Below are 15,051 nucleotides of genomic sequence, written 5' to 3' on the forward strand. Positions count from 1 at the left end.
GTTGCTAAAGGTAACCATTCTTGAATATTTAAATTTGCAAACACAATGCCAGATTTATATTAAAATTCTCTCTCTGATCATATCAAACATTACATTCTCAATGGATCATCTTCTGCAACAGTATATGTTGACTTCAGACAACGCTGAGGCTGCACACAGTCCAGCCATGGTCTGTTAAAGGTCATCACTCCACCAAGTGCTCAAGGCAACTCAACAGCCAAGGTGGTACAGAAGCTTGGATGGAGGCAAGAATAGTGGAAAATCAACTTGGAGAGGAAGAGTGTCTCTTTAAATGAAACCCAGACACCACTCAGATCGGTTTGCATTAGATGACTCCCCCTATCGGTTAAACACACACTATTGCACGGATGAGCTCTTATTGGCTGACATGGTTACCCGGTCCCCTGCTGATTAATCAGCATTGATATGACACACCTGTTCTCCGCTCATTGAACTGAATTGAAAGGCTGTTTACAGGGTAGCCAGCAGCCCTGCCCTGGAATGAATTAAACCTGAAAGCGTTTCGGAAGTCCTTATGTGCTTGGTTTGAATTTTGTATATGAAATAAATACATGGAAAATACTTTTGATTTGATCTGTTTTTAATCGTAGCTGAGGTCTTGATGAGCTCACCGATTCTGTTCGGCATGGCAATAGGAGGATGAAAACTGCTTCTGATTGATTCCAGCTCTTTTTTGTCCTAGTGAGTGATAGGATTTTCATGTTCTTTCATATTTTCGCTTGTGCAGAGTTCTTCCTCCATTCTCACTTCCTCCACCTGAGGGAGTAATGTATCCAACAGACCCTTTAAACCAGGCAACCTCGAAGTTAAGGGCAGCAGCACATAGAAGCCTCACAAAGCTTATCCTGGAAAATACCTTGACCGTTGTCTCACTCAAGAGGCCCTTTTCACAGGGGTTGCTCACAACAGTGATTACATGTCTGCTGCTTTATGTACAAGATAGTACTGCTTCTACTATGAGCCTATGTATTTCTATACCGTGGTAGGCATACGTTTAGGCAGGCACCCATGCTGAACTTGACTTAAAAGAGGAATAAAAAATCATCTTTTGGAAATTGATCTAAACAAATAAGGAAAAAATCCAACCTTTAGGGCAACGAATTTGCTTTGTGAATGAATAATGTATCGTAAATAAATAAATGTTCTCCATTAAAATACAGGGTTCATAAGTATAGGCAACCCTATGTTAATTTTTATTTCAGTTAACCATATTAGCTGGTTTGATTTGCATTGAGAAATCATTAGGCTAACTAACATCTATTAGGCTAACTGAAAAGAACCATGCCAATCTCTAGGTATGGTATGTATGCAGGGTATGTGGTGAGGTGGGGCTATTTTAATTCAAAAGGCCTAGGTGACTTCATCAGGATTTATAGTATCCTGGATCCTAAAAATAAAAACTGCCTGCCTCTATGTGAATTAACATAGGGGTGTCTATACTTATGCACCCTGTATTTTAATGGAGAACATTTTCTATATTATTCTGGTGGCTTATCCTGGTCCCTCCTTTAGACCCTCCTAACCTCTTTGAAGCTTTTTCTGCCTTGTATTTCAAATAAAAATCACATTTGATAAATACCACTTTATTGACACTATAATTGAGAACAAGTCACACACGTAAAACACACGTGTATATAATATCGGTTAAAAATGTACATGTTTAGCACGTACATGACGGATTCTGCTAAAACGCATCTTGATTTCACTAAAATGTGTGTATTCAACGTAACATACGGAGGACCAAGTTCCTGCTCGTTCACCCCTTCCACTACTGTTCTGACTCAAGAGACGTCATCTGGCAGAGATGGCCTGGAGGCTGCCGGTCATCTTCATGATGTTCGGAACAAACAGCAGTCCGGAGGCCCTCTCGATGGTTTCTATGGGAACCAGGAAGCTCTCCAGAGGAACGTTGTCCTCCACTGGGTTGTTGGGCAGGACGTAGGACCTGAGCTCCACACCCTGGCCCCCAGCCCGCTCCAGAATGAGCACCTACAGTACGCCCGGATCATTAAATTAAAACCTTCATGAAATTTTATACCAACTCTACAGGGAGCGAGCAGAGAGTCGGTATTGGAGAACCCACCTTAAAGAAATGTGTTGGCACGGCAACATGGTTTCGACCCAACACTTGGTAGCGAACGTAGAGCTTCCCATCAGCCTCAGCTCTGTGCAACACAGACAGTCTCGTTAGTCCCGCAACTTCTTATCTCAGTGGCCTTGAGTTGGAGGGCCACCCATGGCGCCACTATGGAAAGCAAGAACCTTGGGTGAAACCTAGAACATTTAGTAAATATTATTATTACGACCAGCAATGACGAAGTCTGTCTCTGTCGGTCTTTCCGTTTCCCAGACTTGGCGGTAATTGTCAAAGTGCTGCAAAAGTATTCAAATAATATTCTAATAAGGCTTGTACAGTACATCAGAAAGCATCATGGGATTATTTTTATTTTGAGAGGACTCTTCTACACCTAGCTTTTGAAACACTGTGGCAGTTAAAAACACAACAATGTCTCCCCATAATGATTTCCAGGTGAATTACTAAACTGAACAAACTGAACAATAATAATATAAATAGTGATTAGGTACCTGGGCAGGTAGAGGGACAGAGAAATTGAGTGAATGGAAACCTGGGCAGGTAGAGAGAGAGACGGGGGGGGAGCGATGGGATACCTGGGCAGGTAGAGAGAGAGACGGGGGGGGAGCGATTGGATACCTGGAAAGGTAGAGAGAGAGACGGGGGGGGAGCGATTGGATACCTGGGCAGGTAGAGAGAGAGACGGGGGGGGGGGGGAGTGATTGGATACCTGGGCAGGTAGAGAGAGAGACGGGGGGGGAGGGGAGTGATTGGATACCTGGGCAGGTAGAGAGAGAGACGGGGGGGGGGGGGGGAGTGATTGGATACCTGGGCAGGTAGAGGGGTCCAGTGCAGACGTAGACATTGAGGTATTGTTTGGTCAGAGAGCGACACAGCTGCTCCAAGTTGTTCCAGGCCTTCCGGTTGAGATGAGGACACTTGAAGAAAAGTGGGCATTCGTTACTGGCTAACAAGTAATACTGAAAAAGATTTTTACTAAAATCTTGGTTCCCGAAGTTTGACAATGCTAAAGCAAAAAAAAAAATCAGGGAGACGGCACAGCTTGTCTTCCCAGCTGCAACGGGAAGAGATTAGTTGACAAATGTCATATTAGGTGCCAATACAGCCAACACAGCCACAATATGCGCTACTGCATAACATCCACAACAAGACAGTTGATCTTCAACAACAACAACAGCGCACACGCACACCACTTTGCATTACCGCAGAGCTAGAGTAATGCATTATCACCATCAGATCTTTCCTTATGTCACTCCGCAACCAGATTGCACATCACACACGACACAAAAACAAGTGTTCACAGTTATTGTTATGTTCACCAGATGCTTTCGCAACTTCAACGGATTCAATAAAGTAGCCTATAGCGACAATATTACAAGTGCAACGCCAGTTCATTAACAAAAATGAAACATACAAGTAGGCCTTTATGCCACATATTTTACAACAGCTATTCCAGCCAGAATATTAAGCCCACAGGAGTAGTAGTGAATGGGTTAATTTAATATGCTTATTAAGCGGCATCTACACAAAGCATTATCATTAAGCCTACTGCCCAAATTCCAGCAATATATTTGTGTTTCAAAACCATTTTTAAAAATGCGTTATGAACTAAAGTACCACAACAACATTATCGCCCCTACATAGTGCAAAGTAAATCTCACCCATCACCCATGGCCTGATGTTTTAAAGCTGCCTTGGTGAAGCTGTTCGGACTGATAAATCCGGCGCTGTTCCATGTCCCCCTCACCTAGTGTTGGCTCGTTCGCTCGCGAACCGGTTTGAATGAACGAGTCTTTAAAACGAACGAACCAAACCGGTTCGTCTCTCTCGTTCGTTCGGTCGGTCGTCTCGTTCACCATTCGATTCACCGGAAACTCGACTGAACGAACGAACGAGTTTCCGGTAGCACTAACTCCACTGAGTCTGACTGACTCAGATGAGAACCATGCAATGGCGTGCATTCCATGATGCAATTCACCGTTACCGGAAACTAGGCTGAATCGCGAGCGACTCCTCCACGTTCAGTCGAGTTTCCGGTGAATCGATTCACCGGAAACTCGACTGAACTGGGAGGAGTCGTTCACGAATCGTATGTTCGTTCAGCCTGGTTTCCGGTAGCGGTAAATCGCATCATGGAATGGACCCCATTGCACGGTTCTCAGCTGAGTCAGTCAGACTCAGTGGAGTTAGAGCTACCGGAAACTCAACTGAACGAACGAGTTCGCCACGACTCCTCGTGGCGAACTGAATCACGCGAACTGGGTCACGGAAACAAATCATTCAATCCACCACTAATGTTGAACAGCAAACACGGCAAGTAGAATAGGGTGTTCTGATAGGTGCTAACCGTTAGCCAGTCATAGCGGCTGTAGTTGCACTCACGAATGCCGCACAAAACCTTTACCGGCCTGGGTCAGCCCATCAGGCTTTGGTGTAGGTCTTCCTCTTGAAGTTAAATCTGTCTTCTCTCCAAACGATCGCTTTGAAAAAGGCAAACGAAGGAGATCAAAAACAGGATCGCTAGCTGCTGTGAAGGCGGTGGCCATAGTAGTTCACTATCAACTCTGTACCGCCAACGATTCAAAATTCGCTGATGACATCACCTGGGGCCAGCGCCGGCATATTGCTGGACCCTGGGGTTGTTCTATTACTACACATCAACATTTGATTGGCTGATTATACACGTCAGTCAAATTTATTATCCAATGGGAGGTGGCAGCTTCAGCGAAAGGGTAGCAATACTTTTGGTGCTGTCCCCGCCGGTCCATGTACCCTAGCTGTGATGCGTTATTCAGCTGAGCTCAGCCTTACAAAAAAAACGTTTTTCCTTCTGGAATTATGTTGTAAGTACTGAAAAAAATATGGAATTAAGATGCGTTCAGACACAAATTAATGTCATTTTGAAAAAAGATATATTATTTAGATTTTGACAGGGCCAGCAGAGAAGGCCCTGCTGGCCCTGACGGCCCACCACTGTTAGAATGGTGTTTATCAGAAACATATTCAACAGGAAGCCTGAGAAAATGCTGGTAGGAGTGAATGCCCTGAAAAGGTTGGAATGTGTTTGTTTTCTTAGTTTCTTACCTGTGGAGAAACATTACTCAGAATGAAGGTGTCATCCATGGCCTTCTGACTCCATTTGTGATTTGCTGCTGCTGCCAGGTGACCTCTATCGAAGCCGCTCCCCTTGTAGTCCTGGTTGGTCGATCGATGGTAAACGTGGACACTGCCAGCAGCACACAAGTCAGTGGATGGTGAGTTGGATACTAATACGTTCAAATTCAACTTTGTTTGTCCACAGAGGGCAATTGGTTTTGCAGCAAGACATAGAAATAAGAGAGACAGCGGATGAAATGTCAACAAATACAATCTGGGGACGTGTTTTACCACCTTCTTAGGTGTATTGAATAACAGGTTTAGCATGTAGCATCTTTTACCCCCCGCTCGGCCCGATAAGCAAACTGCAGCGGGTCAAGAGGATTACTTTTCTTTCTTTTTTTTCTTATGTAGCACTTTGAGATTGTTTGCTCAATATAAAGTGCATTACAAATAAAATTCATTATTATTATTATTATTATTATTATTATTATTATTATCCTCTGGTTTTGGATTCTCTGGTTGTTACTTTCAACACTTCATGAGTAAGGAGGTCAGGGCAGCTGGCCTGATTTAGTATCTTCAATAAGTCAGTTACCAATAAGCCAGTTACCAATAAATCCATCAAGCACCAGCAGGCATGGGCTCCAATAGTTACCTATCATCTTCTTTGAAGTCAGAGTACTTCCTGTCTGACGAGCCGGTCAAGCTGCCCGGTGTGAGCTGTTCTATTACCCAAGAGGCTGTGCGGGTGCGGGGGTCGTATGACGTGATGTAGGACTCTCTGCTCTTGATGTTGGCCAACGAGGGGAAGCCGTACTTCATCACAGCGCCGGGCTTTGAGCCAACAGGACCCCCCCGGTACACCTACAACACACACTTCCTGATCACTAGGCCGCCCCTGTGATGTGTCATACTAACGTAACCATGTGATGCATCAGGTCCCTATAACATTATCACATCATGTTAACGTAATCATGTTATGCGTCAGGTCCCTGTGATGCTTAAGGGGTCATAAAGCAGTTAGGCATGGTTGACATGAAGAACATTTAGTAGGCTATGCTGTAATTGTAATTAGATGTCCTAATAGCCTTGCTAAAATCACACACACACACACACACACACACACACACACACACACACACACACACACACACACACACACACACACACACACACACACACACACACACACACACACACAGTCTGTTACAAAAAATGGGAGCCATCATTTATAATTAAATAGTCACATTATGAGCTACCAACCGTCAGCTCGGTGGCCGCCTCAACGCTCGGTAGAGGGATAACGGGGACTCGAGACAGTAAAGAGTGCAGATCGTGATGTAGGAGTCGGTCAGTGGAGCTGGCTGTAGTGTCCTTCTGCAAACTATGGAGAGAAGCGCCGACCCCTGTTCCAATGGCCAGGGACACCCCAGCAGCAAACCATGGCGAACGCAAAACACGCTGCATATTCCCTTAGGATAAACAAATAATGTATAATTTTGAAGATTTGATAAATTCTTAATATTATGATCACATGTCACGAGTCGTGGACGCCGGACAACTAGGACATCCCAGAGCTGCGGAATCAGCTGTGTCTGACGCGGAGTGATGACGTCGTGCACACACCAAATTGTCTCGATAGAGGGCAGGCGATCATTGCAATCATGCATCTAAGCATATTGGTTCTCAACTGGTCCAGCCTCCGGAGCGACCCACAATTATCATCATTAAATCACGACCCAATATTTATTAAGCAGTATTAGTAATCAACAGTGCCATCATATACTGCCAAAAAAACTGAGCGAACAAAAGTTAAATGAAATAGTCAGCCATGAATTATCATTGAAACATTAGTTAAAGCATCGTTAATGTTTGGATTTGCTCTGCGATTCACTTAAAAGGGCCCACTTATGGTGTTGCCACTTACCAATTGAGATCACATTTCCAAATATGCAGATCCCCAAAAGGTCAAAGGCAGTCATTTTCATAAAGGTCCCATTCAGAAACCCTTTATGTAGCTATGGTGTTACTACTTAAGTGATTTTAATGTATGATTTGTTTTTGTAATGTCTAATTATTTGAGTGTGCATCAATCTGCTTAGACCCCTGTGTTCATGCTTACCCCTCTGTCAAATATAAAAAACACACTAAAAAAACCCCACAAAATGTATGTTTCTGTGTGCTCTCAAACATCAAATACTCATACTCTGAAATGTACGTGTATGTGTAGTACTTTATTTCCCCATTGTCTCTGTTTTGTAATGACATCAATAATCAATATTTCAAATGGACAATGACAACAGCAGACATAAATACAAAATACTTCAAGGTAAAAAAAAGTTTAATGTCAATGGTCACAGGTATTTTTATTATAAATTAAAAAAAATTAAGAATGTTCTTCGGTCTGCCTTAGATTCCACCTTCTCATAGAGCCATCCCCTGATTGTGTCCAAGGCAATATTGTTCTACAAGGGGATTCTGATATTCGGGCCATTGTTTTCCATTCCTGGACGCTCTATTTGGTCTTTGTGATGAGAAGATATTTCCTATTTTGGACCAAGGAATATAACCTTAACCTCACTGAGCCCAGACAGGCATCAGCGACCGGAGTTCCTCTGGCAGTCTTGTGATGATGAGACCCTTGTCCAATCATCAGTCTCGGCAGTCCAACAGCCTTTCAGCATTGGGTTGCCACAGCTAGCATCAGACAGGCTAGCTTCAGAGGGCAGAGGTCACGGGTCACGAAGCCAGGCGAGTGACGTAGCGAGGAGGCAGAGTTGTTTTCGGTGTCGTCCACGCAGCCTTTGTCCTTCAGGCACACCTCCTTCTGGCAAAGCGGCCCTGTCCACACACACACACACACATCACATGACCAGTGAGACCCTCGCCTGACGTCTGACCGCTGAGCCTTATCCAAGGTGGGTGGAGGGTGGGTTTACCTGTGAAGTCTGCAGTACACACGCACCGCTGGAAGTCCACACACGTCCCTCCATTTTGGCACAGCGTTATATCCTCATCACAGAAATTCTCTTAGAGGAGCAGACGTTACCAAGAGAGGGTCAATATATTAGAGACAGAAGAAGAAGAAGAAGAAGAAGAAGAAGAAGAAGAAGAAGAAGAAGAAGAAGAAGAAGAAGAAGAAGAAGAAGAAGAAGAAGAAGAGGACATTAGTAAGAAGAAGACATTAGTAAGAAGAATGAGAAAAGGAAAGGCAAGACAAGGCAACTTTATTTATGTAGCACTTTTCATACACGAGGCAGACTCAAAGGGCTTCACGTAAAAACATTTTCATACAATAAATTAAAAATAAAATAGATAAATAAAAGAAAACAAAGGCAAAGGAAAAAATGCATTGTATTTAAGATTTAACAGAAAGCTAAAGCAAACATATAAGTCTTCAGTCTTGTTTTAAAGTGGTCCGAGTTGGGGTTAAGAGGATACTTTAGAAAGAGTTTGAAGAGAAGCAGAGGAAACATTCATTCTCTGAAATATACTAAAATTATTGTTGAAAATTTCGAGACCAAATGAAAGCACCACATTGGGTTTAATCGCTGCAGTTTGTGCAGGGCACTCCGCTGAACAGTCAAGCTCAACCCACACGCCCCCCACCACTGCCTGCCTTGTTCTAAAACACCACATCAATGATTGCGTGTCGTCTCACCGCAACTCAACCCACACATCCCAGTGACTTCATCATACCCTGCCAAAGTCCCACAATACACCAGTTTTGGGTTTTGCTTCCATCGAACAGCATCCATCTAAGGGAGGAGAGTGAAGGAGGAGAGAATGGAAGCTAGAGGAGACTCACCTATGCAGCCTTGCTGCCACCTGTAGCCGGGCTGGCAGGAGTCACAGCGCCGCCCAGAGACTCCGTCCTTACACGGACACAAGCCCTGCTCGTCACACCGAGGGTTCAGACTGCCCTGCAGGTCACAGTTGCATTCTACACACATGCACACGGACACACACACACGGACACACACACACACACACACACACACACACACACACACACACACACACACACACACACACACACGTGCAAACCCCCGCATGCACGCACACACGCACATACACAAGTTCAAGCGCACTCACCCACAGACACAAACACACCAGTGCACAATTCCAGCCGTATTAGCATTGGTTAACATTGTGGTGTGTAACACAGTGTGTGTGTCTGTGTGTGTGTGTTTGTGTGTGTGTGTTGCTCTGACCTGAACAGACGTCCTCGTCGTCGAGGGGCGTGGCCGCCTCTCTGTAGTAGCCCACACGGCAGGCCTCACAGCTGCGGCCGCGGGTGTTGTGCTTGCAGCTCACACACGTCACCACGTTGAGGAAGTCGATGTAGCTGCAGCGGTTGGAGTGTCCGTTGCACTCGCAGTCTGAGGAGAGCAGAGCAGGGAAGGGTTTACCACCTTACCAAACCTATCCAACGGTGACTGTATCTGGAGTTTAGGAAGATCTCGTTGTTGCGGGTGTGATTTAACACAGGATATTGAGAGGCAAAACAACCAAAAATATGAGAACATCGCGATCCACTTCATCCGCTAAACACCTCGTCTGAGGTGGTTCAAGAAGCGGACCTCAGAGAAAGTGCTTGGACTGACCCAGGCAGATTTTAACACGCTGACACTTTTAAAATCTCTCCAGTGTTCCAAATAATGGTCTGGCAGTTGGACCAGAACATTGAAAACAATCTGAGGATTGGCATTGCAAGGTAAGTGGTTACAAAGTTAGTGATGAAAGTAGGCATGTAGGTAGGTAGGTACTAAGTAGATATGTAGGTACTAGGTAGGAAGGTAGGTTGGTACTAGGTAGGTAGGTAGGTACTAGGTAAGTAGTTACTATGTAGTTAGGTAGGTAGGGACTAGGTAGGTACTTGGTAGGTGCTAGGTAGGTAGGTGGATGTGCAGGTAAAAATAGGTGGGTAGGTATATAGATTTGTGGTTGATAGTAACTCTTACCCTGAAACGTGACGTAGGCTATTTTAGACAGTTGGCTGAATTTTGGACCTCCTGGAATCAGTATTTTCTGGGTTTCTGACACACAAAATAATCCACACAACGATGGTAACAGCCCACTAACAGAGCACACAGCTTCTCATTATGGCCAGTGTTTTTAGTAACTAGTTCGCAACTACTGTGTTTATACCACCACATTCACTACAGCTACTTTAACCTCACTACTCCTTTTCTATTATCATACCACTAATACTACCACTACTATAAGGTGACCAGATATATCCATTCACTACATTGAACACATTACAAAGAACAACTTGTATTGTGTCCAATCAAATCTAAACATTGAGCTTACAGTAGATGCAGGGAAAGGAATTTCACATTTTCAATTGAACATAATGTCATCTGGTCTCGGACAAAACCTTGACTGATAGTAATTTCCGGAGTTGAATTATACAGATTTATACAAAAATGGTTAAGAAAAAACTCTTAGGTATTGCAGGGACATTTCCAGTGATAGAAACCCAAGGACAGAGCATTACATGGGAACTGTCCCCTGAATCCAGGGGCCCCCAATACCACGACTACTGTAGCTAGCACTATGCTTCGGTAGCTGACCTTTTTTCTCTTTCTTCTCGACTTGTTTCCTTTTCTTTGGCTCCTCCTTAGTGACTGTATGAGAGAGTAAGGCGTATTTTCATCAGTAGTTCACACTTATCCAGATCATTTCCTTAATAATGGTGCTTCGGTAGATTTTTGCTGTATTGCCAACTTATGCTGTATTTTTTCTTTCTTAAGTGACAAAGATGTACAGTGAGTGACTTAGACTGTCAAACAGTGCATGATGAAATAAGTTTCCCTCACTGCCCAGTTATCACTAACTAGGGTGATCTACTTTGCCTTGTACCTTTTGCTTCCTTTCTCTCCTCTTGTAGTCTTGGGGTTTGACTAGGTCTGGCTTCTCCTAGTTCTGCTGCGATGTCAGATCCGCTAGGAGAGGAATCCACCTTAAAGCTCTCTCCTGTCATCGGCTTGGGAGGTGAATCGGGGCCAGCCTCTGGGGCCAAAGCCGAAGAACCAGCGCTGTTGTCTTCAGAACTCTGCTCTACGTTACTCCCTTCAGGGCTTTCTGGCCTCGCTTCAACTACAGGAATGTCTCCAGTATCATCAGACTTGGAATCTGAAGACTCAATGGTCTTTGGAGAAACGTCTGCTGGAACTCCAGCCCTTGTGGGCTCAAAATCCTGGTCCTTTGCAACAGCCATTCCCAAATCTTTTTTAAATTCTTGCGAGTCAGAGACCCCTGGACTCAGAGGGGTGGAGCCAAGGGATTCCCGGTCTGAGGGCTCTGCACTTTCTGTGGCCGGAGGTCTTTCTGCCGGAGGGGGGCTTGGTTTTAACGGTCCTAAATCTGAATATATTTCAGAATAGTCCAAGTCTGGAGGGTTTTCTGTAAGCATAGTCCAGTCTATATATTCTGACTCTGGCAGCCTTTCTGATGAAGGAGTGAGAACGTCTGGAAATATATCTTCGGGAGGAAGGCTTGTTTCTGAAGGTCCTGATTCGGGACGTTTTTCCAGAGGTGCAGGGCTCAAGTCTAAGAATCTATCATTTGATTCTGAAGGTCTCCCAGCAGTAGGGCTTGATTCCGGGGGGCTTGAGTCTAAACCTGGGCTTGTAGAAAACGCTCCAGGGGTCTCCACCACAGGAGTCGTTAAGGTGTCTTGAGGTGAATCGGGAGCCCAAAATGAGTCTGAAGTGTCAGTAGGAAGGGGAGGGGGTTCAGCAGGAGCTTCACTAGGAGTGGCCCCATCTGTAGAGCGGTCTGGTGCCTGGGAGGAGGAGGCTGAGTCTGTGGGAGCATTAATGGGAGGTGAAACATCAGCAGGAGTCGTAGCCGCAATCTCGGTGGGTAGAGGCTCAAGAGCATCAAGAGCCTGATTGGATGGCACTGACTGAGTTGCCGGCCCTAAAGCAGTGGTGGCTGAGCCGAGGACGGCTCCATCTTTGCTGGAGGTTGTTGCTAGGTTGTCTGTTGCTAGGGTTGTTCCTTCAGGGGTGGCAGCGACAGGAACGCTGGAGGTTCCACTGACAGAGGGCCACAAGAAGCCGGCCGTACTACTCGTATCATCAGCTATGAAAGTACTAGTGTCGGCAGTAGTAGTACTATTCTCAGGAGGGAGAGAGGTAGTACCTAGAGTAATGATGCTGGTATCAGGAATAACTGTAGTAGTTGTCGTAGCGATACTTGTAGTAGTTACAGGACTAGTATCAGCGGTAACGTTGCTGGTATCAGGAGGAGCTGTAGTAGTTGTTGTAGTGATACTTGTAGTAGTTACTGTGCTAGCATCAGCGGTAACGGTGCTGGTATCAGGAGGAGCTGTAGTAGTTGATGTAGCGATACTTTTGGTAGTTACAGGACTAGTATCAGTGGTAACGGTGCTGGTATCAGGAGGAGCTGTAGTAGTTGTTGTAGCGATACTTCTGGTAGTTACAGGACTAGTATCAGTGGTAACGGTGCTGGTATCAAGAGTAACTGTAGTAGTAGTGTCAGCAGTAGCAGTTACAGATGTAACAGTAGTAGTATCAACAGTAACAGTACCAGTATCAGTAGTGGTAGTAGTGTCTCGGTTTGGACTGACAGTACCTGGGAATGATGGTTCTGTGAAATCAGTTGAAGGGAAATCTGTGAAATCAGTCAGGTCATAGATCTCCAAGTCAGACCACCAGTCACTGGTACTTGTACTGGCTCTGCCTGTTGTAGTGTCAGTAATGCTGCCACCCCAGTCTGTTCCAGTGGTAAAACTACTAGAAGTATCCAACAAATATGTTGTGGTGGGACCTGACGGTGAACCAATACTGGTCATGCCACTTGTTTCGGTAGTACGTAACGTAACACTATCAACCGAAACTGTAGCATAAAAATCATACCAATCGGTATCAGTGGTACTAGCTATGGTGAAGCTAGTGGTTTCCATAACGGTAGGAGAAGTGATCGTAGTTGTGGTTGGTGTGGGGTCAGGAGTGGTAGTAGTTGGTGTAGTGGTAGTAGTGGTGGTAGTGGTGGTAGTAGTGGTGGTAGTAGTCATTGGTGTAGTGGTAGTGGTGGTAGTAAAGAGAATGGCTGGTTTTCCATCTGATGAAGAGGGAGGTCGAACAGAAGCTGTGAGAGAAGAAGAGTTAACCCACTAGTGAACATGATCAGAGCTATAGAACACACACACATGCACGCACACACACACACACACACACACACACACACACACACACACACACACACACACACACACACACACACACACACACACACACACACACACACACACACACACACACACTAATATCTTTACATTCTTACAGAAAGTCTGTGGCATCGGCTAGTTGCAGGAAAACATGCTAGTGGTCACTACTGAGCTCTCTGCAGACCTATTCCATAACATTACATCCAACAAAACATTTTTCCGTCACCTCCTTGACATAAGCGGTATTCCCCACTCAGTTCCCATGAACTGGCCAGTCTAAACAGGCTAATACTCAGATGACCCCATCTCTGTCCGAGGGTGTATGCCAGTGACATATCTGAATACAGGTCGATGTAGTCCCAATAGAATAAACAACAAGTTCCACAATGCATTGCCATTATGCTGTTATCCCTTGCACTAGAGCAGATGAGCGCACAGGGTGAGGCGGAGGGCAGGGGCTTTCCTACTGAACTGAGGTTCCTAATCCTAACGCCTGGACAGAGAGGGGGGGTCCGACGGCAGATGGGAAAATAGAGTACAAAGCACAAAGCAAACAGGAACAGTAGGTACATAAAGGAGGACGGATGGGCGGACAGGCAGGTGATTCATTAAGATGCACCGAAATGCCGGTAAACAGATAAATGGACAGAAAGACGGAACTTACTGTCCAAGATGGCTGATTCTTCGCCTAAAAGAGAAAAGAGAGTAAAAAAACAAAGGAATCATAAGTATGTGTTTCACGGAGGGTTGCAACCGATTATTGTTGATTATATGAATGAAGATTTTTAAATCTTAACTGATAAATTGATTAATCATTTTGTATGTAAAATGTCATACTTTTGTTACAATTTTAAAAATGTTATTTGGGTTAATATTCTGTCCATTGAACCAACGGATCAGTCCCACTAGGGTTGTGTGCGTGTGTATGGCACCATAATGTCTACCAGGGGTAATCATCATGCATGTGTGCGGCCAGACGTACATATGTTGGCCGTGCCGGTTGGGACAGGCAGGTAGGAGCCGGGCCGCCAGCGACGGGACGTGAGGGGGCGGGAACAGGCCTGGCAGTCCTCCCCGCTGGTGTTGTGGTCGCACACACACTGCAACGCCATGCCACGCAGCACACACTCAGAGGCATGCAGGTTACACTTACACCTAGGCACGCACACACACACACACACACACACACACACACACACACACACACACACACACACACACACACACACACACACACACACACACACACACACACACACACACACACACACACACAAATACAGATGTACACACACACACAGAAACACGCACACACTCAAACACGCAAGCACGCACACACACACACACACACACAAAAACACACACACACACACACACACACAAGCACAACAAACACACGCACACACACACACACACAAAGATTATAAGTAATAGTTTCTACAACCATCATCAGTCAAATATAGATGGATATTGTATGGTAGAAACAGCACCCATGTTAATTGAATCAACTCTAGCGCTCGTAGGGGGAGATTTAATCTAAATTCATCTCTAAGCAAGTGTCTCTCTAAGCAGTTGGTGCTAATCTGTGTGAGAGGGATTGGCTGCTCTTTATCTACCGGTCATCACATGGACA

At 45.0% G+C, this 15,051-nt stretch overlaps 2 protein-coding genes across 11 annotated transcripts in view; both read right to left on the minus strand.

Moving 5' to 3' along the window:
* Positions 1 to 1,588: 1,588 nt before the first annotated feature.
* On the minus strand, positions 1,589 to 6,875 carry endog (endonuclease G). Of its 4 annotated transcripts, none has more exons than XM_030359099.1 (6): positions 6,479 to 6,875; positions 5,871 to 6,079; positions 5,201 to 5,342; positions 2,924 to 3,033; positions 2,105 to 2,186; positions 1,589 to 2,010 (listed from the first exon to the last, which is right to left on the minus strand). In XM_030359099.1, exons 1-6 carry the CDS (start codon positions 6,680 to 6,682, stop codon positions 1,813 to 1,815), a joined length of 945 nt encoding a protein of 314 aa, XP_030214959.1. In that variant the 5' UTR covers positions 6,683 to 6,875; the 3' UTR covers positions 1,589 to 1,812. The 4 variants fall into 4 exon arrangements, 3 of the variants coding, with proteins under 3 accessions (XP_030214959.1, XP_030214960.1, XP_030214961.1); XR_003977139.1 differs by having other exon boundaries at positions 1,795 to 2,010; positions 2,105 to 2,295; XM_030359100.1 differs by lacking the exon at positions 1,589 to 2,010 and adding an exon at positions 4,521 to 4,596 and having other exon boundaries at positions 2,107 to 2,295.
* A 663-nt stretch (positions 6,876 to 7,538) lies between these two features.
* ntng2a (netrin g2a) overlaps positions 7,539 to 15,051 on the minus strand; it is a 12,869-nt gene continuing 5,356 nt past the window's right edge. For 4 of the 7 annotated variants that reach the window (XM_030359478.1, XM_030359480.1, XM_030359481.1 and 1 more), the window contains exons 7-15: positions 14,401 to 14,573; positions 14,083 to 14,106; positions 11,084 to 13,339; positions 10,795 to 10,848; positions 10,180 to 10,254; positions 9,430 to 9,597; positions 9,024 to 9,158; positions 8,155 to 8,244; positions 7,539 to 8,056 (exon numbers count right to left, since the gene is read on the minus strand). In XM_030359478.1, the coding sequence (XP_030215338.1) occupies positions 7,893 to 8,056; positions 8,155 to 8,244; positions 9,024 to 9,158; positions 9,430 to 9,597; positions 10,180 to 10,254; positions 10,795 to 10,848; positions 11,084 to 13,339; positions 14,083 to 14,106; positions 14,401 to 14,573 (3,139 nt within the window). In that variant the 3' untranslated portion in view covers positions 7,539 to 7,892. The remainder of the gene's footprint in view (positions 8,057 to 8,154; positions 8,245 to 9,023; positions 9,159 to 9,429; positions 9,598 to 10,179; positions 10,255 to 10,794; positions 10,849 to 11,083; positions 13,340 to 14,082; positions 14,107 to 14,400; positions 14,574 to 15,051) is intronic. The other 3 variants (XM_030359482.1, XM_030359483.1, XM_030359484.1) reach the window with 3 other exon arrangements.

The sequence above is a fragment of the Gadus morhua genome, chromosome 6, assembly GCF_902167405.1.
Source record: "Gadus morhua chromosome 6, gadMor3.0, whole genome shotgun sequence".
NCBI classification, from domain to species: Eukaryota; Metazoa; Chordata; class Actinopteri; order Gadiformes; family Gadidae; genus Gadus; species Gadus morhua.

Bases quoted from the DNA above. Each gene is read 5' to 3' on its own strand.
- endog (XM_030359099.1), bottom strand. From the start codon at position 6,682: ATGCAGCGTGTTTTGCGTTCGCCATGGTTTGCTGCTGGGGTGTCCCTG. The intron at 6,080-6,478 runs GTTGGTAGCTCA...TGTGTGTTGTAG, and splicing joins AGGCGGCCACCGAGCTGACG to GTGTACCGGGGGGGTCCTGT. The intron at 2,011-2,104 runs GTGGGTTCTCCA...GGCGTACTGTAG, and splicing joins TGCCAACACATTTCTTTAAG to GTGCTCATTCTGGAGCGGGC.